This window comes from Atractosteus spatula, chromosome 3 (genome assembly GCF_055471065.1).
Source record: "Atractosteus spatula isolate fAtrSpa1 chromosome 3, fAtrSpa1.hap1, whole genome shotgun sequence".
Taxonomy (NCBI): domain Eukaryota; kingdom Metazoa; phylum Chordata; class Actinopteri; order Semionotiformes; family Lepisosteidae; genus Atractosteus; species Atractosteus spatula.
This window is the reverse complement of record NC_142708.1, coordinates 28,387,739-28,414,855: the sequence shown is the minus strand read 5'-3', so window position 1 is coordinate 28,414,855 and position 27,117 is coordinate 28,387,739. Positions and strand designations below refer to the sequence as shown.

Here is a 27,117-nt window from a genome sequence, read left to right as displayed (position 1 = left end):
TGCAGCAGCTTGGCTCCCCAATGGCTGGATAAACTCCCTGGGAGCCCACCCACTCCCTTGCTCTCTGGCCCCTGTGGGTGCAGCGTGAGCACTGCATGCCCACAGTCCCACGGCTTGTGTGCTAACAGCAAGATGCAGTGGCCATGCCCCCCTGCTTTAATGCAGCCACAGCCACACAGAACAGGCACAGGAACATATAGTGAATTATACAGTATACAGATGCTACCAATTTCTTCAAGTATCCATATCTATTTCAGTTTTATTAATTTTCATTGTTTCGTATCTGGTTTGAATTCCTTTAATATGTTTGCATATAATGCTAAAAGTCCCTCAATGATAACACAGAACTCTCAATGTCTGTGATTTAGTGTGTTTGTCATAATATCATCTAAGAGCCTATATGAATGATACTGGTTGTTGCATCAGACTTTTTCAAAATGTTTGTACTTTATGCTTTCCTCCATCTCTGTTATGTTGCCACTTTCTATTACTAAGTAGCATTGAATTTGTGCTTGAAGGAACTCTGTGATATGCTTTTCAATTGTTTAATGATTTTAATAAAGACAGTTAATGCTTATTATTTAGACTGTATTTATTTTTGTCCTCATCATGTTTGAACATAATTTGGATGCCAGTTGTGATTTTTGTAGAACTTTCCTCGGGTGGATAGAGGTCAGATATAATAACCAGAAACGACTGATAATAACCAGAAAAGAGAATATTTCTTGTAGATAACAAGTTTTGCTAAGATTACTGTTCAACACATACTGTAAAAGATGTTGGTGTCTTTTATGTTACCATTTTGTAGCATTTTGTGCAAATCTGTCTGGAAAATCATTTCATATACTTGTAAAATATTGTTATTATAGAGCAACAAAGAAAATATACAATACAATATACAATATTTAGCTTGTCTGTGAAGATGCATAAAGCTCATTAGGCTGGAAGACCACCATTCTGAAAATGCTGAGCCTCAAGGTCGTGAAAGGTAGTTTAAATGCAGGGCTCAGATCGGCGCTGCCAGTTTATCTTAACAAAAGCCCCTCTGGAGACTTCCTGTTTAGACATTCTTACACTCATCTGTCTTCAACCTGCTGTCTCTGAAAATGCTATGACACTTTACTTCACTGCAGCTGGGCGGGATCTTTTTCATGAGAAGCAGTTTAAAAACAAAACTGGAATAAATTAACAAGCAAAACCCAAAAGTGAAAGTTTTCAAAAACAAAACATAATCTGCAATAATAATTGGTAATTTAAAGTTATCCTTTTGGTGTATCCTTTCATCTTTAACAAGGAATTGTGAAACTCATTAGTGAGTTTGAAGACCATGCAATTCGGAATGTGTATGTGAAAAAAACAAAATGTGTATCTGAAAAAGTGAATTGTAAATACTGAATTTTAATATTTCTAAATAGATCAATCTTAAAATGGGGCAAAAACCTTAAAGTGATGTTTAATCAATGATAAGAGTTTCAGTGCTTTATTACTTGCACTCCTATTACTTGCACGCTTTTTTGTATTTGTTGTGTTTGATAATATTTTATTTACAACCTTTTTATAGAAACAATTGTTAAGAAGACAAACTTGTGCTCATTGTTCAATAATTGTTAATTAATCTGTTTTAACAGGTCAACCCAGATTAAGACATACTCCTGGGACAATGCGCAGGTAATCCTGGCAGGCAATAAGTGTGACATGGAAGAAGAGCGAGTAGTGTCCACAGAGAGTGGGAGACACTTAGCTGAACAACTAGGTAGGCCTAGTTTAATTTTTTCAGAAAATACAGAATGTTTTTTGTAGTTCACTCTTTAAAAAAGAACATAAATGTAAGTAGCCGTGAGTACAATAAATAAGTAAGCAATTCTTTTTTCTAAACATGTCAATATTATTGTGGAACTACTATCACAATAATGCCTTTTCCTGGAAAAAATAATGTGTATAATCTGTCCTCTGTAACAGACAGCCACAGTATTAACCAAAATATTCTGAAGGGAGAGTTGAGAAAACAGGATTCAAATGAACCTTTGAAAAATAAAATTTAAAATATGATTTTATTATAGGCTATACTGTGGCCAACAATGCTAATGAAACATACAGTAAATTATTAGTAGTTGTCTAAATTGACTGTAATTTAAACACTAAGGAATACTCTTCTAACCCGTTTATTTTTATGAAAGTACTGTAACTGGTACCTCTGAAATAACATCTAAAATTAAAGTCAGATTATTTTTTAAACTTTTAAATGTACGAACAGTGTAAAACACCTTCATTTGATTACTGGGAATCTTTATTTGCTACCCTTATTTACAAAATGTGTTTGAGTTATGAATTAGCTTGAATCTAAATTATTTATTTTACTTTTGAGAGCTATTTCCTTAAGTGGTGTATTAATTAATGTACGTATTGGTCTCCTGGTTGGTGAGTCTGCCCTCAATTTTTTTTACCACATGCATTCATCAGTGAATTAACAGTCATGCAAGTTTGCTGCTTATATAATATTCTTCACTTTCACCAACTCCAGTTGCTAATGAAACACATTTAATTGGCTAACACCTACAGTTTTCTGACACATGGGTGTTTGAACAAAACTGGAAATACCAGGCAGATAATTTTATCCTGAAACAATTTAAACCCTTCACAGATTACTTTCTTTAAAGACTTGCTTGAGTTTAGGAGTCATGTCTATAAAATCTTTACTGCCATAATAAGCTGACTTTTTTCCTGGAGAAAACAAATTATATTAAACCACTGGCCCTCTTAGAGAAACTGAGATGTCTAGAAGCTTTATTTGGCTTTGTAACATTGAAGGTTTGTATGTACCTCTTGGCAAAGTTCCCTAAAGGTAATGTGAAAGAGAGTGAAAACAGGTCCATCACAAAATCCCTCTTGCAGATCATAAAAATACCTGTAACTCCATCGTGTCCATCAGTCCACATTAGTACATGCTGAAAATGTTCCACACACCCAATCCAGTCAACACAAGAATATTAATCTCCAGTATTCTGCAAGTCTTTGTCTCACTATTCAATACTCACATTCTCCTGTAACAAAAAAACTCTGAAAAACAAAGTGTTCTTAATCTTTTTTTCTTGATCAAAACTAGTCCATACATAATCAAATCATTCCATACATTATGTATTCCTAAAGCGCTTCTGTTTTAATTAAACTAAGACTTATACTTGAAAATTGCTAAGAGCACTTGTTGTTTTGTTTGCCCTGAAGGATTTGAGTTCTTTGAAACGAGTGCAAAGGACAACATAAACGTCAAACAGACATTTGAGCGGCTTGTGGACATCATCTGTGACAAGATGTCCGACAGCTCAGAACCTGACCCTGCAGTCACTGCTGGAACCCAGAATACAAGACTAATAGACAATCCACCACCTCTACAGCAACCCAACTGCGGCTGTTAATAACTGCTGGTAATGCTGAAACGGGTCTAACATGTGCTGTTGCCAAGATATGAAAATCCTTAGGCATTATCTTTTAAACATTAATTTAAATATTACCATATCTTATTTAAAAATATTGACGCCTGCTGCCATGTGCACAGCACATTCTTCTGGAAATCTCTAGTTTTAATGCACTTAACAAAACACAGAAAAACAAGCTTATAGTATGTACATAGCCTAGCAAAAAATTTTAATCTAAAACATAACAGTCTTGTTTGAGTATTTATTAAGCCTTTCGCTTTTGAGTTTCCAGCATTAAAAAATCATCAGTAATGTAGGCAACTGATATAAACTATGTGTGTTTGTTCTTTGTCTTAAACACACAGGCAATGCTTCTTTCCACCAATACACTTTATGAAACAATACTTACTGTATTCAGCTAGTGTTGAAAACCCCTCAGTCCCTGACAGTAGTTGTGTTACCTAATGCAATCTTCTGTGTTAGAGTGATGTTTCAGCAGTGATATCAGTGGCATTGCTGGCTTCAAAGTGACCAGTTGGGAAATCAAGTCTTTTTCTGCATCTTTAGCAATGGGTTAGTCCAGAGTTAATAGCAAGGCAAGACTGGCAGTGACATGAATCAGCACCTCTTGATTAGTGAGGCATCCAGTGACATTGTTGGTGAACAATCCAAAACATGTGATTTAGCTTAGAGGTCCAAAGGCATTTACTGGCCAAGGTAAGATATGGATATTCATACTTTGGAAATGGTCAATAATGATACATGTACAATAAGACTGGGCATTCTTTATCCATCCATTTTCCAGCCCTTTAATATACTGTCACAGGGGAGCCAGAGCCTATTCTGGCAAGCAACTGATGCAAGGCAGGATTCACAGTCCATGCAGGGCGCGCACACATAGACACAAACATGCACACACTCACACTAGGGCGTCAGCACTGCATCATGATATTATGTCACGCAAGATTAATTTCCCTAGAAGAGAATGTCCAGGGCCGGCATGGTGTCGCTTTGGTTAGCATTGCTGCATTTCAGCCCTAGGGCCCAGGGCACAAAAATAAAGTACAGTATATTATGTAATGAAAACAGTTTTCAGTTAGTGTTTCTAAAGTACAAATGCTGTTTTAAAGATCCTTAACACCTAAAGGTGTTCTAAATATGCATGAAATATTACATACTGTACAGTACATACACCAGTAACCGTACCTACAATAATATCATTGGTTCTAATGGGAGAAACTCACCTGTTGTTGCATACAGTAGGTGATATTTATGTTCTTACAGTCCCTAACCTCCGTATTTTACATTATTCTTATGGAAAAAAATTCCCTGTTATAAGTGGTTTCACTATGCATTGGACTTTTATGGTCCCTAACCCAGTATGTAATGGGGACCCTCTTTATACCCTCGGGTTTCCCCATATCTCAAGCTTTTTGTTTTTTTTTATTGGATGTTGCATCATTGCTACAACCAAAGGGAAAAAAAAATACTGTTTTTATACTCACCTTTGAAATGCACTATTCACCTTGTCACTGCAACACCATACTGGAAAAGGGCGAGAACTATCCTGACCATGTTTTGACAGCCATATGTTTCATGACAAGAACTATTACTTACTGTAAACATGAAGTGTATGTAGACCAACATCAGGTTTGAATCTCCATTAATGATACACCTTATCTAAAATGCCTCATCTGAGCAACCTGACTGACTTTCATACGCATTATGCAAAGTAATTGATGAACAGGTGCAGGAAATTTGTACGTTCTTGACACACTGGGGAAATTACATCTTGGTAATACTGTAACAGTGCTTCAGTTTGGATGGATACTAATAAAGGTGATATAAAGACAAAAGGTATTACAGGCTGTTGAGGTAACTTGCCTAGCTGAGGGAAAAGCACGGGACCCATAAGAAAGAGGCTGCCAGACCCCACCCATATTCACCAGGAATGAGCCAGGGAGCTGCTGCAAGAGTGTAGATGGCGTGGCAGAAGGGGTGCAAGAGAGATGGGAAGCTCAAGAGGTGAGATATGGAGGGAGGAAGTATCAGAGACTACAGTGGGACCTGACTTTCTTCCCGATTTTCTGCAAACTTGATTTAGTGAGTCACTCTTTTCAACCCACAGTTTCACTGATGTTACCTTTGTCTTTCCACACTTAGATTGGTTCATGTTTCATTTTAAATTTTTATTTTGAAGTCAGCTTTTCCCTGCTATTTGTAAGTGGCATGCTTGTATATGCATTGTTAAAATATGCAAATACAAGCACAAAACACCAGATTGTTTTTTTCCAATGTACATGTTCTTAGATGTTTTGCATTTAGTATGCAAATGAATAATAGACTCTGTCCTTACGGTGACCTTATTTTCACAGTGTGTTTCAGGCAGTGACTTTTACTACTGTATATTCTATTAAAAATCCCATTTTGTCTTAAAGAAAAATTAAAGCATGTTAGAAAAGAGACCCTGTATTAACCCTAAAAGAAGTTTATCAAAAAGTAAAATCCCAATATAGATAAGTTAATATTTTGTTCCTGTATTCTAAACGATTTAATGCATCAGACCAAGAGAAATAATTTTGTAGATCTAAATGCTATATGCTTTTGGGACAACACTATCATTCCATACAACATTTTCTTGCTTAAACTGAAAAATAATACATTTCCACAAAACAGTGATATTCAGTTTTCTTTGTTCAAAATGTGTAATGTATTATAGTTTATTTTATTATTATTATTTTAATGTTTTTGTAACAGATACTGTTTTTGTGTGGACTGACTAGAATGAACTAGTGTGTCCTGTGCTCAATGTGGAGTTTATCTGTGTGTTTGTGCCATTGTAATTCATTGAACTCTATAATATAAACTACCTACCTGAAAAAAATGTGGCCTTGAGCATTTTTCACATTGTGTCCATATTCTAACATTTATGTCTTAACCCAAATTAATTCCTTTCGAATTAACCTCTTTTGGCAAAGAGTCTGCATTTCATGTAGCTGGCTTACTGAATGAAGTGCAATATACTGTATTTCAAGTTGATAAAACAGCTCTTTAATTGGACAAAATACATATCGGTATTTCAAATGTTCAGACTAATAAAGGATTTGGCTATGATCAAGTAAATCAGTTCTCCTTCACTTTAATATTAGTTCTACATACAAAATGTAACCCTATCCCTCTTCTCCATTAAATCATTAATTTTTCATGCATTGCCAGCTTACAGGTTCACAGTTTTTACTTTAAATTTGAATGCTTTTCTTTAAAAAACAAAACATGATTTAAAGTGCCAAAATGTTACCATTACCAGTTAAATTTGCAACATTATACCTTGATAAATAATTTGTATGAAACAAATTAGAGAGAATGGCATGAAGAGTAACAGAACTAGTAGAGTAAATCTTAAATGTTGCATGAATTAGAAAATTATATATATTTAGATTTGTTGAATTTGTGCATCCTCAGATTTTGAGGTGCAGTGGGCCAATAAGTGCAATATTTAAAGAACTACTTCCTGTATATAGTCATATGTAACCATGTATGTCAGCTGTAGCTGTGTGACTGATACGATTCAGTTTGCAAATGATGCCATTTCTGACTAGTTGAAAACAAAATTAACATCTTTGTAGTCTTGTAACCCATGTCTGTCTCTGTATATAATGTATTAAGTAAATATGTATTGGATTTATTTATATAGTAATTTTTTATAGTTTTAGTAATATTGAATATAGAAGTAAATTGCCTTTTTACTGTAGGTCAAGACTTCACGCTTGAAAGCTTGGTGTATGGAGAAAAGAAACTGCATCTTCATGATATGTTTTCAGATCAATTACTTTATGTATAGGCTAATATCTGTAAAATACAAATGGATATAAGAGTAAATTGCTGTTTTGCAGTCCTCAGTGATGACTTTCGTAGACTAGTTTTTGTGTTGAATTGTAGAGTTTTGTGAGTTGTTGACAGGTGTGAATGTTGGGTACTGTTTACATTTTCCAGTAGAAGCCAGCATTATAACAAGCCACACCACGTCCTTATGATCACCATTAAATAGTCAGTTTCACTATAATGTTGGATTCATGAATCAAGTACATCTTGAAATACTCAATATGAATGACAGACATTTAAAAAAATCTCTTTATCCAGTATGGATCTAAGTAGCCATCCGATGAAGTTAATGAAACAATGATGACCTCAATATAATTTTAAAGCAAACTTTTGGTTAAAACAAATCCTTCAAGTTTAATAGAAATGTATTCCCTACGTTTCAAAACGTATGACGAAATATAGTCACAAAGTAGTGAAACAGCCTGTTTGCTTTTATCCAAGAAGCACAGGAGTGCTGATTTTCATCTCTCTTTTGCTGTCTCCACCAGCAAGGTATTGAAAATGTCAGAGATTTTCAGCAGTGATTAAACTTCCACATTATCTTGCATTATCTTCCCTATGAGATTAACATTTTAGTAAGGATCTGCAGTTTTTGGACAATGTTAATCTTTACCACAATTTGGCTCAAATACGTTTTTTGAATAGCTAGAGAGTTCTCTGTCATTTGTTATAATTTGGTTAAAGACCTTTTCTGGAGAGTGAGAGATTTAAGTATACATACTAAGGAAATTATCCTTATGTCAACCCTGTAATATCATGGTGTTATCTGAGGTGTCTGAGTTAGCCAGGTATATCCATTTTATTAGCTTTTTATTAGGAGTGTGGAGTGCTAATGCAGGATGCAATTTAGCTCAATACATGTCTGCTCATCCTGGCTGTATATTAACCCCTAAAACTTAACTTTGTTTCTGTCCAGAAATTAATTATGTAATTATCTCTAGCTTAAGATTAATTTCCATGCCATTCTTCCTGAGCAGGGGAAATGCGCCTTACTCAGAACATATTTCTGCTAGAGATCTTAATCTTTAAAACCCCAAAGACCATGCTTTATTCTGTCGAAATAGCATTTGATTCAAATAATATAATATGTTGGCTTGTAATAGAAAATGCAATCGCATATGCAAGAGAAAGCAAAGTAAAATCACCTGGGAAAATGCTACATTTAGTCTCCACAGAGCAGTTCAGACACATGGGGTCAGGTGGAAAGTGTAGCAACTGCTCTGCAGTCCTCCTGAGCTCTGTGACTTGGCAACATCTCCTAATTTCGTTGGCTTCCTTAAGGGTGGGATGATCTGTCTGGTTAATGTGATAGTAAGTAATACATCTGTTTGCGGTATCATCCATGTTGTTTCACAGCTGTGAGGCATAGTTTTAAATTGGCAAAACATAAGAAAACTGCACTGGAAACACCACATTTTCATCTTGTTTTTTCTCTGTTGTTTACTCCACATCATACCATAATGTTCTTGGCTGTGTTACAGTCTGAGTTTACAGCAATGTGAACTGCATTGTCTGCCCATCATATCAAATCCAAGCGAGAAGATAACAATAAGTTATTTGTGTCCTCTGGTTTTAAAAGAGTTTACATTGCTGCATTCAAGATCATTACTGTGATCATTGGCGAAGTTTCTTAAATCTGTAACATTCTGAAAATTCGGTACATATTAATATAGAGGGAAAAAGGCAAGCTGAATACATTATTCATATGCATGTATTACTCTAAATATAGTTTGTAAGATGCCCTCCCCACATGGGTGATCACAAAACAAGAATAAAATGTACTCCTGGACTGGTAGATGCAGAATTGATACAACTGGGACACTGAAAAATATTAAGCAGCTTAATGTACTGTAGTTTGTATTTTCTAAAACTGTGACTGCAGACTGTTTTGTGCTGTACGCCTGTAAATAGTGCAAGTACAACACCTGTTCTTTCATTCGGTAAGCCAGCTACTAACATCATATTTACTTTAGAGATTGCTCCAGGGTTTAAAATCTTTCACCCAGTTCAAAATCACACATGAACCCTTAGAACGATTAGGACCTCAAGTGAACATTTCCTGTCTTCTAAAATGATTCAGTAAACAGTTTTCTTCCTTGTTTTAGTTACAATAATGTACTGATAATAATGACTGTTAGATATAGTCACTGATTAAGATATTTCAAATGAGTAGAAAAATATTGTTGATTGAGTTTTGTCTGCCTGTTTTAAATTTAGTGAGATTGTGTAGTTCAAATCCAGGTGTTATAATGGCAATGGAAACAAACAGCTGTATTACAAATGTGTATGTATTATATAATCCAATCGACCTAAACTAATAATATATCATTGTGCACTAGTTAATTCTGTTTCCTCGTATGGATTATTCTAGAACTGGGTATTTTGTTTGTATGTGAGTTATGTACAACAAAGGTGTTTTAGAAATGACAATAAATATACCACTTGTATTAGTGTGTTCCTGTGTGGATCTTTGATTGATGTTTTGTTTACACTTTTCTGCTACAGTCATATAAAAATGCAGTTTATTTTCAAGTGGCTTAGCATATTGGGAAAATCAATTTTAAAATGCATCAATAAAATTATTTTATGTTCATTGAATTCTGTGGTAAGTCTTCATGGAACAATGACTTCTCTTTCTGAGTCTTTGCTGAAACGTACCCACCTGCTGGGAACTGTAAAACTGGGCTGAATGCAGGGATGCAGAAGATCTTGCATTTTGTGCAAATAGCCAATATGTGCCATTCTACTTGTAAAATTGTAAATTATTGTAAGATTTCGCTGAGTTCTGATCCTCCATGTTTTGAGTGAAAGAACCCACCTGTAATCTTTCTGTAAGTGCTATGAATTAGGAAACCAGAAAGTAGTTGTGTGGTGGCGAACCCCATATTTTTATTTTATGAAGAAGAAGGTTAAAGGAATCAGTCTTAGCAAACAGCTTGAGAAGTATGGGCCCCTATAGCAACAGATGGCATGGTTTCACCCAGTTCTGTCTTATTTAAGCATTGTATAAACTTGGAACTATGGCAGAAAATAAGACAAGATGGCTAGGGAAAGGGTGAGTTCTTATGTTACAGGTAGTGTAACTGAGAGGCCAGATTTACCATGTACAAACTGTTACGCTGGAAGGAACAGAAGTTGATGACATCTGAAAAAAAAAAAGTGAAGAATTCTGCTCACAATCAATGAAGTGGAACTGCCCATTATAAAACCTGCCAAAGCAAAGAAAGAGATGATGAAATATATTGTGTCATACCATCATATTGCCAATCTCCAATCAGTCTGATAGTGCAGTCCAGGTACAAAGACCTTCTTGTCCATTTACTCTATGTATTGACCCTTATAGCTCAATTTCATGCACAGTCTGAATTCTGTTTTGTGCAGGAAACAGGTTTGCAAAGCTGAATCTCTAAAACAATAAACATGACCCCTTTAATTATAATTATTGATAATTCCTGCAACGGAGTACGTTTACAGAAGATAGAGATCCTTGTCCGAACCACATTCCCCATAATACAGCAGGGAATGAAATGCTGCCCTTGATCACCTTAACGTGTTTTGAAATGATGATTGGTCAGGCAATAATATAAAAGCCAGGGAGCAGAGGCTTCTAGAGTTGGCTTATCTACTGTCTAGTAACAGAAATAGGTTTTCTGTGTTTGTTTTAACAGTGTTTCCGTTAAGAGTCTGTGATGCACCTGAGAGTTGTAGTGCAGTTGCAAGTGATTGTTTTATATACGGTACAGCAGGTGGACCTGGGGAACTGACACACACTCAGTCTTTTTTACTTAGAATCTAGGGAAGCAAAACTAAAAGACAAACAACATAAACAAAAGCTTAGCTCCTTATTGAGCGAGTCTCTAACTAACTTCTTTCTTCACTATCTGTAGCAGAACTGATAAGCTGCTTACCAACTTCACAAACAATATCCGAGACTATTTATGAGGAATGCTGTTCAGACACAGGGATCTGCATCATAATGACATTAGGTATAGGAGTATGCACTACTTCACAAAACACTTTATCAAGATTTTCCATTTGTGTCCACAAAGTCATTAGAATTAATTAATTAATTTGGCCCATTTAAAGAAAGTGGTAAGATTATTTTCATTCAAAATGTGGTAGAAATGTTAACCTTAATCCCAGGTAGAGCTTACTTCTTATACTACTCTCATTCCTGCATTCACAATGATTTGCACATCAGGACATTTAGAGTACAAAATCATGAAAAGTCTTCATTCAGATTTTCCAAAAATACAAAGCATTATCACTAGTTTGCCTTGGTAGTTCCTTTCTCTACTTATTTGTTGCTCCCACATATCCATTGAAATAATGTATACCTGAAGCACTAACCATTTTTCAGCATTTATGTCTATCAGGACAGCGTTAGCCTCTTAACCAAAGTTCCAGATGCCTGCATCTGTACAAGGGTTTCAGTACGGTTACAACACCCTCAAGTTAGACATGCATCATGATAGCAAACATTTTTTATCATTTCAAAGTATTTCACATGTACAGGTAAGTACTTTCCAATATCCTCTTAATCCAACTATTAAATTTGTTTTCACAGCACTGGTACCTTTTTTTAAAAAACTAACATACTATATTAATAACGTAGGACTGACAGCAATAACGCAATAGACTGCAATACAAACTACAGCCCTACCAGTCGATTTAAAAAACATTGAGCATCAAAATCAAAATGCACTCCAACAAACTGTATATCATAAGAAACTAGATAATCTCTGTTTGAAAAAGGAGTACTTCAAATCCCAATTCAGCAATTTTTTATCTTATCTAAGACAATTTCTCTGATGACGCAGAATATAAAATGTGCTACTGTATATTCAATTAATTTGCCTTTTTTTTTTACAAAAATGTAATTGCAAAAGCAAATACATGCAGAAATATAAGAAATCCATCATCCTTATTGTGAAGATGCAAAGAAATATCCGAATTATTTATTTCAAACCAAAAATAACTTATAGTACCTGAAAATCAAAATATCAAGACTAGAGAAATAGAGGTCCTCATACTAAATTCAGACTGTGCACCTTTAGGGAAGGGTTATAGGTGTTCAAAGTGAATGCCAATTTTTATTTGCTTTCCTTTGTCTGTCAATCACATGAAGATCAAACAGACTTTTATTACTTTCTAGTTTCTTGGACTCCAGCTTAGAAAGGCTCTTTTTTTTTACAGTCAGTAAATAGTCTCCAGTATTGCCTGTAGCTCAGTAAAATTAGTGGAATGCTTTTCAGATTTTTGGAACGGTAAGAAAACCATGTCAGGACCTGCCTTTATAAAACCTCATGCATCCTATTTCTGTCTTTTTTTAAATCAGACTCGGATTTTTATCCTACAGTAAGTAGTAGATATATTGGACAAGGCGTGGAAAAAATGGCTACCTGCATGTGAAAAAACAACCTTGGAAGTAAGAAACTTAAATGCATTTGTTTTTTTGTTATTTACATGTTTCTCAAAAAGTGAGAAAGTGTGTTTTAAGTAAGACATAAAAATTAACTGTTTCAGATTGGGTGCCCATATGTTTACCTTCAATTCGAGCCTTGAAGCAGACCTGTATTGTCTGTACATTCCAAGATAATTTGAGAAGCTACAGTATGATACAACCAGATTTGTCACCTTATATAAATTAAGGCCAATACACATTTAATATAGAAATTAAACTAAAACAATTTTTCTTAATTTTTGCAAGTGTGGTGGTACAAATTAACAAAGGAGTTATGGTTTTGTGGAAAATTTAACTGCAATTACCTTGTTTCCTGAAAAGAAGTTACAATTTACCTTCTAATGTGTCCAATATGTTTCTGGTATATAGCATAGAAAAGTCAGCAGGATACAGTTGCCAATATGATTTACATCAGCAATCCAAAGATTCCCTTTCAGGTTCAGATGTGCTGCTCAGAATCATCTTTCAGTTCAATGAATTACCAATTACAGAGTTTAAGTATTGGAATGCTTTCTGTGGTGCTGTATGTATTTGCGACACATTGTATCCACAGTCAGGGACAGTGTTACAGCATAATCACAATTTATGCCATTGTAGCAGCTTGTATTGTAGAATAAACTGGAAATTAAAAATTTAACTTGGTTATCAATTCAAAATATTTGTTTTTCCTATCTTTCAATGCAGTCACATTCGATGGTCACAGCAACATGGAGCCGTTCCTAGAAGCATAGGGTGCAAATGCACAACAATACCCTCCGCATGACATCAGTTCATCACAGGGTTTACTGTACACAGAGCAAATTGAAGCTTCAAGGACTGCCTTCTGTAGTCCTTGGAGCTGTTAGATGCCAGCACAATCTGCCTGACCACCTATATCCACCATGTCACCCATGTATTGTTATACACTTTTCTATAAAGATAGCATATTATTAATCAGCACTATTAGTAACTGTTTTATTAAAGACAGTATTGCGCCCAGAAAGACAAAAGGAAATGTAGGCAGAATCAACCCATGCTTTTATTTAATCTGTTGCATATAAAAGGTTTTTTTAAAATATTTTTTCATTTTTATTTTACTGAAGGGTCAGAGCATGATCTACAGTGCTATCCAATAGACTGTAAGAGACAATGAATCCAATAAAAGTATTGTCTTGTGAAACGTCCAGACAAGTTGGCATTCTAAAGACACAAACCCATAGAAAAAATAATAGTTGTTCTGGAGCCTTTGAAATTACAGTTTGTGTATCCCTTTTAAACCATTTAAAAAACAAAATGAAAAAAAAACAAAAGCTACCGATTCCTTTGGGCCAGGGCTGCTAGAATCTACAGTATGTGTGTCAAAAGGAGGCTTTGTTGAGAAACAAGAAGGAAAAGACATACTCCTCCCTCTACACAAGCACATTTCCTCTAAGCTGGACTAAGGTAGATTACATATATTGTACCTGAACTCTTATCTTGACAAAGTTTGTAACAGCATGAAATTAAAATATACTTCCACAGTTATACTGACCTATGTCTCCAAGTATATACTTGAATTTTATAGTATTGCATTCATCTGTGTTGTATACTGCATCTTATATGGATTTTTACATGTTCATTTTCAATGACACCAATAGTATTTCATTTGGTGACGACTCAACCTAAACAATAATGCAATGGTAAAAAATAATGGGTTTTAGTTTAACGTACAGCTTATTAAACCTTTGCACACAGGCAGTTTAGGGATAAAAATGTCCAGCCTAGTCACACAGACATCCTAATGCAGCAGAAAAGAGGAACATATATACAAAGACAAAAATAAAAAACTTTGTTTAAAGTTAAGGCACAGCCCTGGGGCCAAAGACTTGCGGCTTTTTTTTTCATTGTTTGGCTTTCCCCGGTTCTCCATAAACAAGCTCTAAGGTGACGTAATACAGAAGATAATCTTTACATTGAATAAGTATATATAATATTCATTCTCTCAACAAGAGTTTCCAAATACAGCAACACCATCCCAACAAGGGATGATATAATATGAATTGATAATTTACAATTAACATGATAATATTTACAGCACAATAAATACATGGTTGTAAACAGAGACAAACATGAAACTCTATTACAAGTAAGGTCATCCGGTGAGGAAAAAAGGCATGGCACAAAATAAAATAATTAAATAATGCATTTTAACTATCCTCTTTTCAGCGAGCACTCTGTAAAAGCTGGATTCATTCAAGTTTGTTTCATTAACAAAAAAATGTTCTACCTAAATATTCTCATGATAAACAAAGAAAAGTATCTAGGTGTCTGACAGAGTAACTTGCAAGCTATAATGTGCTGCTATGAATGCTACAGTTAATGAGCTACAGTACCGTATTATATTATTAATATGGTGTAATAGCAACATGAAATACAGAAAAAGCCACTTTATTGAATTATGTCATAAAGCATTCAGCAGTTTCATTGTGGTGCACAGTTTTGGCAAGAAAAAGAAAAAGACTTCAGTGCATGTATTAAGCTATGACTCCTATATGCAGTAGATTGTCTGATAATGGGTGCTTTTTTCAAAGAAAAAATAGACAAAAACAATCCAAGCAAATGTGTTGGGTTTCATGTATTTTTTTTCTTCCTTTTTTAATAAAATAAATTTGATACAAATTAATCCTTTAATGTATTTTGTAATTATGTATTTTTATTTAATCTACTATACATGTATATAATTTGGCAGCACAATAAATCATTTATGATATAAAATGCATTAGATTTGTAAAGGACTTATGTGAATGATCTTTTCCTTATGCATTTTCCAGATGGTCTTTTACAGTTTTCTAAATATTATATACTGTAAGTATAAGTATTTTATTAAACTAGTAGGAAATTATGGATTGCTATTGTGCTGAACCATACACTTGATAATTCCCCCTATCAAGTCTAATGTGATGACCAGTGTATAATTCATATACGGTAGCTTTTTTGTGTCACAGATTCTGCTATAATTTTGACAAAAGCAAGTGTAGTGTGGTTATACACATAATAAGGTGGATGGTAATTACATTTGGGCATACTGTAAGTGGGAACGCAGTACACCTATAAAAATCTTTTAATTCTTTTTTCAAGAACAATGTGGACTTAAAAGATGAATTGTAGATTAAAAGATGAATTGTAAAATTAAAAACATATATTATGAAATGTTTATAAAACTTGTCAATCCAATTCTTTATGTAAAAATGTTTGCACACAAGATCAATATTAAAATGGCATATTTGTATCAGAGCTGCTTGTAATGACATGGAGTGCTTCAAATACACAGGCGCTACTAATGTGTTCACTGCTAAGAGTTGCGTAGCAAACTTGCAAGTTACTTTTTGGAGAAAAAGAAAAAATAATATAGCAATGGCCGATGAAACTTTTAAAATATTCTTTAAATATAATATCTCCATATGTTCTTATAATAAAAGTAAAATCTACAAAAGATCTCCATTTTTACATACAATACAAAACTCAAGAGGTCAAAACAGCACATTAGCTGTATGTTTTTTTTTTCAGTCATGTTTCAAGGAAGACTTGAACTTTAGAAAAGTGTCTTGTTTAATTCACACTGCACATTTCACATAGTCTTTTAATTTCTTCCAAGAAAAGGTTGCAGTAGGATGCCATACAGGATACAGTTGAACGCTTTCCTTGGATATAATAGCTATATAAAGTAGAACCAAAAAAAAAATCTTCATCTTTAGGTCTGTCAGACAAGGTAAGATCCAGGAACACCATCCTTCTGTTTGGGAAAAAAGAGGGGGCAAGGGAAAGAATTCACTGTGATTTCAAAACCTTTGACCCGGTGGGCTAAATGTCAGCCACTGACGTGCCATTCCTATAAAGTTGAAAAAATCTGACCTAATATTCCTGAGTGCAAAATTGTAGGACTATCAGCAGTCTCAGACATAGTCTGTCCAGGCAGAAGGGAGTGAGGAGTGGCCAAGGTTGTGATGTGCAACATGTGCGCTTTGGAACTTTTACTTTATTATTATTTATTATTATGGATATTACTATAATTTAATACTGTCCACACTGTTATGTGTCGGCAGGCTGGTCTTCTTCTACCACGACACAGGGCTCAACACAGACCCCATCTTCCTCTTCCTCCTCTTCCGCTTGCTCGTCCAGGGGGATTTCTGTGGACTCAGAGTCCTGAGTGCAAAGGGTTTTGGAGTCACTGCAGCTGTTCTCCTCTTCCTCCTCCTCCTCCTCCTCCTCTGCTTGGCTGCCACTGTCTTTCTCCGTGTCAGACTCGCCATCCTCCTCCAGTGTCAGCTCGAACTGGAACTTGTCCGCTGTGCCCTGCTGCCCCTCCTCGGGGTCACCCGGGGCAGGTGAAGGGCTCTGAGGAATTGTGCTCTGGTACCACTCTCGATTGTCCTCTAGCGTGTCCAGGATGTCCTGTGCATCAGGATGGACCAGGTCTGCCCATGTTTCCCACAGTGGATGGACAATGTAGTCAATGAATCCAACCTGCAAGCAAGAGAGAATGAGGAAGAGCTGGTCAGTAACTCTTGAAATGCTTTCCTATATTAGAATGTCTGAAAACCAAATTGCACCTTAAAAACCATGGTAGAGAGGGAGTCCAATGGACACAAGAAAGGTAACAAATGAAGGTAAGACATTGGACGTTTCTAGTCGTTTAGTTGCTAACTAAACCACACAAACATTAGCAAACACATACACACCAAGCTTTTCAATCATTTTTATTTTCTTTCTCTTCTTGCTCTGAGTAAGGTTAAATCCACTCAAGCACTTTTGTTTTGCCAATTTAAATGATTAGTAATAAATTATCTTTGCAATCCATGTAGATACCATTGTCCTTTAAAATTCTTAATATTAGAATTGACCACAGAAAGGGCATGTTTTTTTAATGTTGCAGTAACTTACAGATAGTTCCACAAGACTAACTCTGAATAAAAAAAGCACTTTAACAGAAACAAAACCAAAATTGTTGCGACTGCACAAACTGGTTTGTTGTTTTCTTTTCTTTCATTAATGCTAACAATAACAGAGGAGCATTTGTGTCTATACCAAACTACCATATCTTAAAAACTACAGAAATTAACTGATAGATTAATTACGTGTTCCTATGGAGAAAGGAATGGTGCTTACCTGTGACTTTTCTACTGATGCATTGTGCTTGTCACACATGGGACTGATCTCCATGCCTCTTTCCCTCTCCCGGTCTCCTTGGCTGAAAAACTCCTCCATGATACGGTCTGTCCACTGTCGGTACAGCTGCAGGGGTTTCGTGGGATTGCTCAGATCTGCACAGTGGACCATGTTTTGTAGAACCTATGTATGCAATAAAAAGTAGAACCATTTCACAAAAGGAATGCAGTAGCAATCTGAAAAGCAATTGGTGCCATTGACATGTGTAGAGAAATACTTGTCTGTGAAAGGTCTCAACCTAGTTAAAACAAATTTGGATGACCATACAGTATATCTCACAATGCAATATTTAAAGTAGAAACCATTCAGAATAAATAAGAAAATAGCAAGGGCCACGCTTACTGTTACAAGTCATTATTCATTCTCATTAACATAATTTTGAACATGCTTAATGATTTTTCTTTCATTTGTGTTTAAAAAACCTAAGTGTAGAAAACAGGACTCACAGAATCATGTCCTGGTTTATGTATGACAAAGAACAGAAATGTCCTACCTGTATTCTGTCTGAATAGTTATCCAAGAGGAGAACTCCAGAGCTGGTTACTTTTTTTGTTTCTACCATTGTTTTTAAGTCTGCTAGAAGGTTCATGTGTTTGGACATATCAGTGGCAAGAACCTAGAAAACAAAACAATCAAAGTGGTGTCAGGAATATAATGAGAAATCCTGCATGGTAAACAATAGAGCAAGTGCATATACTGTACATGTACTCTATATACAGTAGACTGTATCATACAGTACAGTATGTATCAGTCATATATTTTTTTCAATTTTTACATTATCCATTAAACATTTAACTTGATAATATTTCATTTGACTATTTTTTATACTGAGCATCTAATAATAATAATACTATTTCTAATACCTACTGTAGATAGCTAACACATTATTCACAGAACTGCAGGTACTTACAATGTCAATCACCATCTTTCTTAATGATTGTCTCTGTTTTTTGGTCAGATTTTGGAAAATGTCACAGTTTTCTTCCTGTAGCAGCTTGAAACCCACAGCCAAATGATGATTCTCCAGAACAGAAGAGTCATTGTACATCAAGGCAAGCTCAGAGTCTGGAAACAAGCAAAGATTCAAATAAGATCCACATGGTAATGCAGTCAGTTAAACGAAAGTTACATTATTATTACCATCATTCCATACAAAATACTCTCGGCCCAGAGCAAATCTAATGTTTTCCAGGTTAGAAATGTGTTTTACTTTACTTTAATCTACGTTCACTGTAAAGGGACTTGGTGAGGATGTGACAATGTTAAGGACATGGTGAATGTCTTATACCTCTGATAACATTATGATTTTCTCTTTTATAACACAAATAGTGCTCATTTCCATTTGCTTTCATGTACTCTAAGATTAAGGGTTTTTAAAGAATAGATGGAGATAATGATCCATTAACAAAATGCTACTACTGCCCATGAATCACTCTGGAAAAGCATTTTTGGGGGTATTTTAAGGATAACGACTGCCCACTACAGGTGTATTATCAAAGAACCACTGTACCAATGTGCTTAAAATAGGAATTTACTTATTCACTCCCTTCCAATTATGTTTCAATATCTGAATTATATATACATATTTCAAAGTTTTATAAAGTGAATATTTTTTAATCAAAACCTAAATGCTCAAACTGAACAATTTTAGAGGTGAAAGAAGTCAAATGTTAGCAAAAACTGCAAAGAAAAATATTTAAAAACTGAAATATATTGTTGCATAAATATTCACCTTCCTGAGTCAATAATTTCACATGAGCATTTCATTGTGAGTTATAAATCACCAAATCACATTGATTCCAAAAATATTTGGTTTATATCTACAATCTTTACATTTATTCTTCTTAAACACACAACAACAAAGAAAGTTTCTTTTGACAGTATCTAAACATTCTAAAGGAAGCAAGCTTGCAACGTTGTGACATTTTTTTTGGTATATCATTCAGTGTCAACAAATATCAATTTAGTTAGTTGAGGGTATTGTTGTTTAGGAATTACTTTTACAATGTTACAGTATATTGTGAAAACTATGCAGAAATGTGCAAAATAGAATGTTCTTGTTTATATAAAGAACATTTTCCTGCTTAAGCTTTTGATTCAGAGACAGCTCTTGCATTCTCTGGCTAAAAGCTGTTCTGGTCTTCTAAGATGACTGACAAGAAACTGCTGCAGTACAGTTAGGTTTGAAGTCACTGAGCATTTTGCTGTCATATGAAGAATGTAAGAATATAAACAAATGAGAAGAGGCCATTTGGCCCATTTAGCTTATTTGAATTTCCAGTTCTATTTGAATTAGGATCTTAGCCATCTGTTTTATTTTGAAGAAATCCAGGATATGAACTTCCATTCCTTCTGTATTCTTTTTATGCAGGGAACATGCCAGATTCTGCTGCTAGTGCTGTGTTTTAAGTAGATTATACAAGGGGAATTTTGAGATTCCATGAGTTCTTACATCCCTACGGTATAATAGGAGAAACACAACATATTTCTTAATTGATTTAGTTGTTTTTGGTTTTGACACTTCTCTGATGTTTTACAATGTCATTGTCTGCCAATTGCTGTCTCTGTAGGATACAAATACAGACCTTCAGACTCTTACAGACTCTTATTTCTCATCATTAAACACCATTCTCCACTACCACTGCAGCAACTCTTCAGTTTTGTCATAGGGAAGTTCTGATTCTCCTATCCCTATGGCCAGGCAGTAGTCAATCAAAGCCAGACATGTCAATAACTGCAGTTTGTGTGTATGTTCTGAATCTGAATATTATACAGTACACAGTATTCTTCTTAACGAAAACTACAGTTGTCTGACAAGCCTTTACTTTTTCTTACTGGCACAAAAGTCAGCCTTTCATAAATTTAATAATTTGTATATTAAAAAGAAAAATTAACTGTAAAACCCGTCTACAAGTCTTAAATTAATTTATCAGTTTAGTTAAGGAAAACCGCTACTGAATATTATAAGGTAACCAAATATTCTGCCCATACTCATCATAATGTACATGATTCTGTACATTATTCTGTACATTATGCAATGTTAGCATTGCAGCATAAAATTTTTAGTTTTTTTTTAGACATATTATCCAATTATACATTTTTCTGTTTTTTTTATTCCTACTGTATGTCATAAGGGTATGGATACTTATCTTGGGAACTTCACAGCTCGCATCACATGATCGTATCACAAATCACATCTTCCTCAAACACAACATTGCTTTTTCAGTTTGGTTTCAGATTTTACTCTTCGGCAATCACTTGATGACCAACTACTAATTGCAATATTTAATCTCTGTAATGCATTAATCACAGAGAACTGGCCCACTTCAGATCATTAGTCTTATAAGACACTACAGTCAAGCATGTGCTTTGCAATGTTTACCTTAGCCTGTGGCTCAAGTGCACTTACTACTGCCTACGCAATCCATATAAATTGATGGATGTCCTTTTGTTTCGAAGCGATGAGTCATCTAATAGCAGGTTACTGCAGGGGTTCCCTTTGGTTCACACAGAGGAATATTAAAGACTGGGGGAATCCACATCCTGACAGTAACACCAATGTTAGCAAATGAATAATGTGGTAAACTGCTATGCTGGTCATCCATGTACAGTACACGTTTTCACTAGGGACAACAACATCCAAGAATTTAACAGATTGCAAATGTTTGGAATACTTGGCGAGATAAGTTTGGCTTAACCCATTTGTTTAATAGGTAGCCTCCTGGCCATAGGACGATAGGATGAAGAGGCGCGAACCCCATTTAGAGAGGAGTGAACCAAGGTGAGATTTAATAACTTTTACATTAGATTTTATCATGAGACTATATTGTATATGTGTGTAGGATTAAAGAATTGTCATTGGTATTACATAAGAAACCTAATAATGTGTATGCCAGGCATTTCATACTGTATCTACTGTATCATGTGATACTTCGAAAAAACATGGATGTTAAATAATATGCCAAAGAATTGAAAAACTGCAATTAATTCATGCTTCCTTACCAGCATTAAGTTTGGACTGCCTTATTTTACTTTAGTCTAGTCTTATTTTCTTTTGATTTTTTCGAGTTTCTTAAGATAATTACTAGAAGCCTATTTTGCACAGTCATGAAAGATAAAATAATTAGATATAATATACTGTAAGATGGGACAGATTAAGGTGTAATTAAGGTACAGTTTAACAGGATGTTTGGTTTCACATGGATTTTGATCAGATTGGTCTTGGTCTAACCTACAACCCACTGCAGGCAACATGAATTCTCCACATAAGGCTTGAAATTACTTTTAATCAGTGTAAAATATGGGTGTGAAGTAAATTTTCCTTTTAATTTTGTTTTTAGAAAGATACTCACTCGTATTAATAAGGAACTGGTTGGAGACACCAGGATGGTCTACATCATGGATAGCACTGGCAAAAATGGCAGCAAGAATCTCTAGATCGGTGAACACAGCCTATAAAAAATAAAAAATGCAGTAGTTAGATTTGGGAAATACAATTCCAGAATAGAAGAAAAATGCATTTTTTGTTTTAAAAAATATTTTTAATGAAACTAGAAACTGTTTAAAAAAATAAGTTTTTGAGAAGGCTACTGAAAGAGCACTTTTGGTTAAGACATTCATAAGACATTCATTGCCCTTCCGTGCACAACACAACTACTTAACATCTAAAACCCAAATTGTGCATACTAGTGATCTACAGTACTAACAGCAAAATGAGCATGCCTTTTCATGATTTGTCCCCTGAATAGTTCTGGAAACAAAGAACAAATACAGTAGATCTGTTTGTCCTTCTGTACAGTATATCTATCTGTCATAAGTGTAAATTAGCCTGTGATCCAATCACATTAAGAAAACTCAGATTAATAGGAAATTATCTCCTGACACTACCTGTCAGAGATTATGCAGGTCTTGTGCTGGTATTACCTGTCGCCTTTATGTTCATAGAAGTCAATCATCCTCAATCAAGATTGGACATTTATTTGTTTACTGCATTTTAATCTATTCTAAAGTCCATCAATTATGGACATGAATATCAATAAGTACAGTATGATAAACTCTTTAAATGTTTCTTGCCACTAGATGGCAGAAACTGCCTAAAGGCTTCTAATTCCACTTGTCACAAGCTTACAGTTGCTTGAAAGGGTTTGACTTTGATTTTATGTATATGAAACAGAAGTGCAACTCTGTTTAGACAGATGAACTTTCTAGTGTTTTGAAATGGCCACACTGGTGAGTGTTAATAAATGTTCACATTGCCATAACCCATAAAACTGCTTGTTCATAGAAGACACTAACAGCTGCTCTGTGACAATGATCAATATATCACAACGGACATCTGTTTATGATGTACATCTGTATGTGTATATGAAACAGAAACGCCAGTCTGTTTAGATAGATAAGCTTTCTAGCGTTTTGAAATGACCACACTGGTAAATGTTAATAAATGTTCACATTGCCTTTACCCATAGCAACTGCTTGTTCTTAGAAGATACTGATAGGAGATTCTTGACATTTATCTATATATCACAACAGACGTCTGTCATTGTGCGGATATCCTCACCACTTTTACCAGTGCCACATTGTGGGTATAAGAAATGTTTAATTTCCAGCTAAAAACTACAGTAAATTAAATAGTCTTGTACTTTATACAATGTAACTTGATGATTGTAAGAATATACTGTAACTACTTTTATTTCACTGAGCGCAAATAAAGCAATCAGCAGCGATTGGCTTTATTTCCAGAACTACAGGTATAAGCCTTTCATCAAGCGAATCACACTATTTTGTCAAACGAAGATTCACTTTAATAGTTTCATTTAAAATGATGTTTGATCATTTGAAAATGTTTCCAATGTAACATTTTATAATACAGTACATACATAGAAAATCCCCCAGTTTACTCCATGTTTAAAGTTTTCAGCATTTCAGAATGTTATTTCAGCATGACAAATTAATCTAGATATTACATTTCTATTCAAGAGTAAGACTGCATTCTACTCCTATTTCATTATGCATTTTAAATTAAAAATTACCTTAAATTAAGGTACTGTATGCTTGAGTGTGTATTGAAAGTTTTTAAACTTATTTGAAGGAAATTTGTCAGGGGAGATCTACAAATAATATATTCTTACAACACCACTCCTGTGTTATAACTAATAGGAAGGATTTCTGGCAAAAAAAACACATTCCTTGTTACATATAATGTACGTATTTTTTTTTCTTTCAGTTGTCAGCAATAACAAAGGTTTCTAAAAAAATGTTTGAGGTGTCTGTAAAACAAATCTATTACTTTTGTTATGGTAGATAGAGTACTGTAGGATAAATAATTATTGCCTTATTTATTAACCACTGATATTATATTTACTTATATTAAATCAGATTTAAAAGTACATGTACTGTCTATGTGGATTTGAAAAGTAGGCTTACAAAGCACTGTTTAATTTCTATGCCTGTTACATAAAATTTCAACTTGGAAAAAATATTTTAAAAAACAATGTTTTCCGCCACAACACTGCTTTCTCAACTTGAAAGCCCTCGTTTTTTTTCTGAATGTCTTACTGTCATTACTGTGCTTAGAAAGAACCCCAAAAAATCAAATCCACTGAAATGATCAAGGTCTACTTCAGTAATATACTGTAGCTCTTTTAGAATTCACCCTTCTGAGCATTTGTTTGGTTGGGAATATTGCTTTACGGTGCAACACAATGTTTTTTTTTATTTCTGATTATAGTTTAGGATCCTTACCTCTAGAGCAGGTGTGGATAGCAGCACATGGGTCGACTGAGCAACATCAGCAGCATGGATGTTGTTGTGATATGCAACATCTCCATGATAATGATCTTCTAAGGTCATCAAGTAGGTTATAAAGGTGTCTAAAGGAATTTTGAATGTTTTTAACAAGTCTCTTTCCTAAAAATTAAAACAAATGACAACAAAAGGGTTAGCAAGATTAACACTAATGCATTTGTAGGTGAAGAGTATTTTTAAATATTTACTGTATGTTTTACTTGATTTCATGCTAATATCAGTTTTAAAATGTCTTTAAAATTTCCATTGTACTGAAAAGTTGTATTGGAACACTAAAAGACGTTATGTCACATGAGAAACATTCTGGTCAATCCTTTTTTTCAAACCTTGAGTAACCAATAGGTCAGGATTTTAAAGAGACAATCACATTCCTGTTGACTTTTTACAGATCTAATGGGATAACATTTTTAAAATCAAATCTACAGTCTTATAGTGCTTGTATATTAAAATACTTGAATATAAGGTTTCAAGATGGTAATTATACTGTAGCTAACAAAAGGAAGACAGTTTTCCCATTTATGCTGTACTAATTTCCCAGCAGGTATCTGGTTTTCAGTATTTAGGAGATTTTTGTCCAAGTTTTCTATTCCCCTCACATAGGGTTAAAACAACGATCAAATTACATGAAAAAACAGGACTGACTTTGTTTTTATTTAATATTTTGATTGCTAAGTATTACAGTCAATTAAATAATGTCTCACCTGGAAGATTGTGTACATGATGACTGTTAAAGGCCTGTTTCCCGAAAACTCTGTAACTTTGAAAACATTAAGGCCCCATTTGTTTACATCTTCCAACTCCTGTAAAGTTAATTAACAGTTTGTGTTAATTAAACACATATGTAATGTAATGGACATAAAGGAGCAGTATATTCTGAATATTTTAACTCTAAAACATATATTACTAAAAATATAATTAATTATAGTTTATTTTTAATGTTTAAAGTCATATTTACTGTTATGAACTAGAAACATAAATTCTAGGAAGCTACAGTACAGTATTTCTCTGACTTTCAAATAAATGAAATGTGCAGGTATCAAAAGTATTTTTTCCCTAATACAAAGATACAGTCAATGCACCTTAAAATCTCTTAGTTGCACTCACCTTTGCCAGTGAGTCTTCTGTGTCTGTTTTCACACCGAACCGTGGAATATTAGAGTTGGTCAAGCTGGAGCTGTGCATTAATTTCTTTACTCCACTGATCTGTGACATTGGCCTCTTCTTCTTGTCTTTCTCTTTTTGTGTCAGGGAAGGCATTTCAACCTCATGTTGTTTATCTGTTAAAACAGAGAGGCAAGCATAAAGCTGAATGAATCTCCTCAAATTAACTGGCAGCCTTCAGCGCACAGTAAACATAACTAACCTGTGACTTAAACTAGTAAAATGTAAACAGCCTAAGAAACAAACCTGAAGCTACCTACTGTAAATGTATAATTTGTTCTTAGCTCTTAAAAAAATATAAAATGAGTATATTACTTATATTCTGTATGATGATTTTGATTTTCAGAAGAGTGGGTTTGCAGAGAAGCTGCCTGACGGATATTGTAATTGTCGTCTGTGCAGTGTGTACTCTCATCAAATGAGAGGTCAAAAGTCATGCTGTCAGGTGATCTGAAGCAGAAGGAAGCGTTTGTCTCAAGGGTTTCACATTGATATGGAATTCCAAAGGCTTTCCTCTAAGCTTAAATCAAACTTACTGAACATATATCCATAGTGAAAGGTCTCAAGTATGCTTCATCGGACTCCTATTGAAAAATCTGATGTGATTTCAACAAACTATGCAAATGAATATAACATTTCATGCTGCAGTGATGGAGAATTCCTAAACAAAATTCTGGGACCACATGCTGACACCATCTGCTCCTGATTTTATAAATGTTGATTTGAATGTAATACACAATGATGATGAACCTAGAGTTGTAAGCAAATAATTATAAAGGTATTGGTGTCACTGTAATCAGTGTGGATGAAATTTGTAGTTCAACATTACGGGAATTCTCATTATTGACATACTACTGTACATATGTCACCAATAACTGAATACTACTATTTACATCAGATCCTTTAACTATTACAAATTTGCCAGCTTTTTAAATATGAACTTCATTCTGAAACTTTTTAGTCATGTACTGTATGAAGAGCATTCTTATCAATATCCTAAATCAAACACTGTACTGTATGATGACAGATAACAAATATCATGGACCTGAAACTGTTTCTGTGTGAAATTTGGTATAATTGCCTTAGGCAGAAACACAAGCTACATACTTAAGATACAGTAAGTACATTTTAGGAACTTTTGAACAGCAAACATTACAAATAGTGTTTGCACAATGAGGTGAGAGAAGCAAAGTAATTCAGTTC

The 27,117-nt window shown here is 34.5% G+C and overlaps 2 protein-coding genes across 4 annotated transcripts in view; one reads left to right on the top strand and one right to left on the bottom strand.

The window, feature by feature from the left end:
• rab3c (RAB3C, member RAS oncogene family) overlaps positions 1–9,742 on the top strand; it is a 46,473-nt gene extending 36,731 nt beyond the window's left edge. Inside the window, exons 3-4 of the mRNA XM_088912394.1 lie at positions 1,629–1,753; positions 3,223–9,742. Coding sequence (XP_088768520.1) covers positions 1,629–1,753; positions 3,223–3,413 — 316 coding nt within the window. The 3' untranslated portion in view covers positions 3,414–9,742. The remainder of the gene's footprint in view (positions 1–1,628; positions 1,754–3,222) is intronic.
• A 4,012-nt stretch (positions 9,743–13,754) lies between these two features.
• Positions 13,755–27,117, bottom strand: part of pde4d (phosphodiesterase 4D, cAMP-specific) — a 439,211-nt gene continuing 425,848 nt past the window's right edge. For all 3 annotated transcript variants that reach the window (XM_088912390.1, XM_088912391.1, XM_088912392.1), the window contains 8 exons: positions 25,858–26,030; positions 25,455–25,553; positions 24,691–24,855; positions 22,299–22,398; positions 18,857–19,011; positions 18,440–18,562; positions 17,887–18,069; positions 13,755–17,244 (listed from right to left, as the gene is read on the bottom strand). In XM_088912390.1, the coding sequence (XP_088768516.1) occupies positions 16,807–17,244; positions 17,887–18,069; positions 18,440–18,562; positions 18,857–19,011; positions 22,299–22,398; positions 24,691–24,855; positions 25,455–25,553; positions 25,858–26,030 (1,436 nt within the window). In that variant the 3' untranslated portion in view covers positions 13,755–16,806. The remainder of the gene's footprint in view (positions 17,245–17,886; positions 18,070–18,439; positions 18,563–18,856; positions 19,012–22,298; positions 22,399–24,690; positions 24,856–25,454; positions 25,554–25,857; positions 26,031–27,117) is intronic.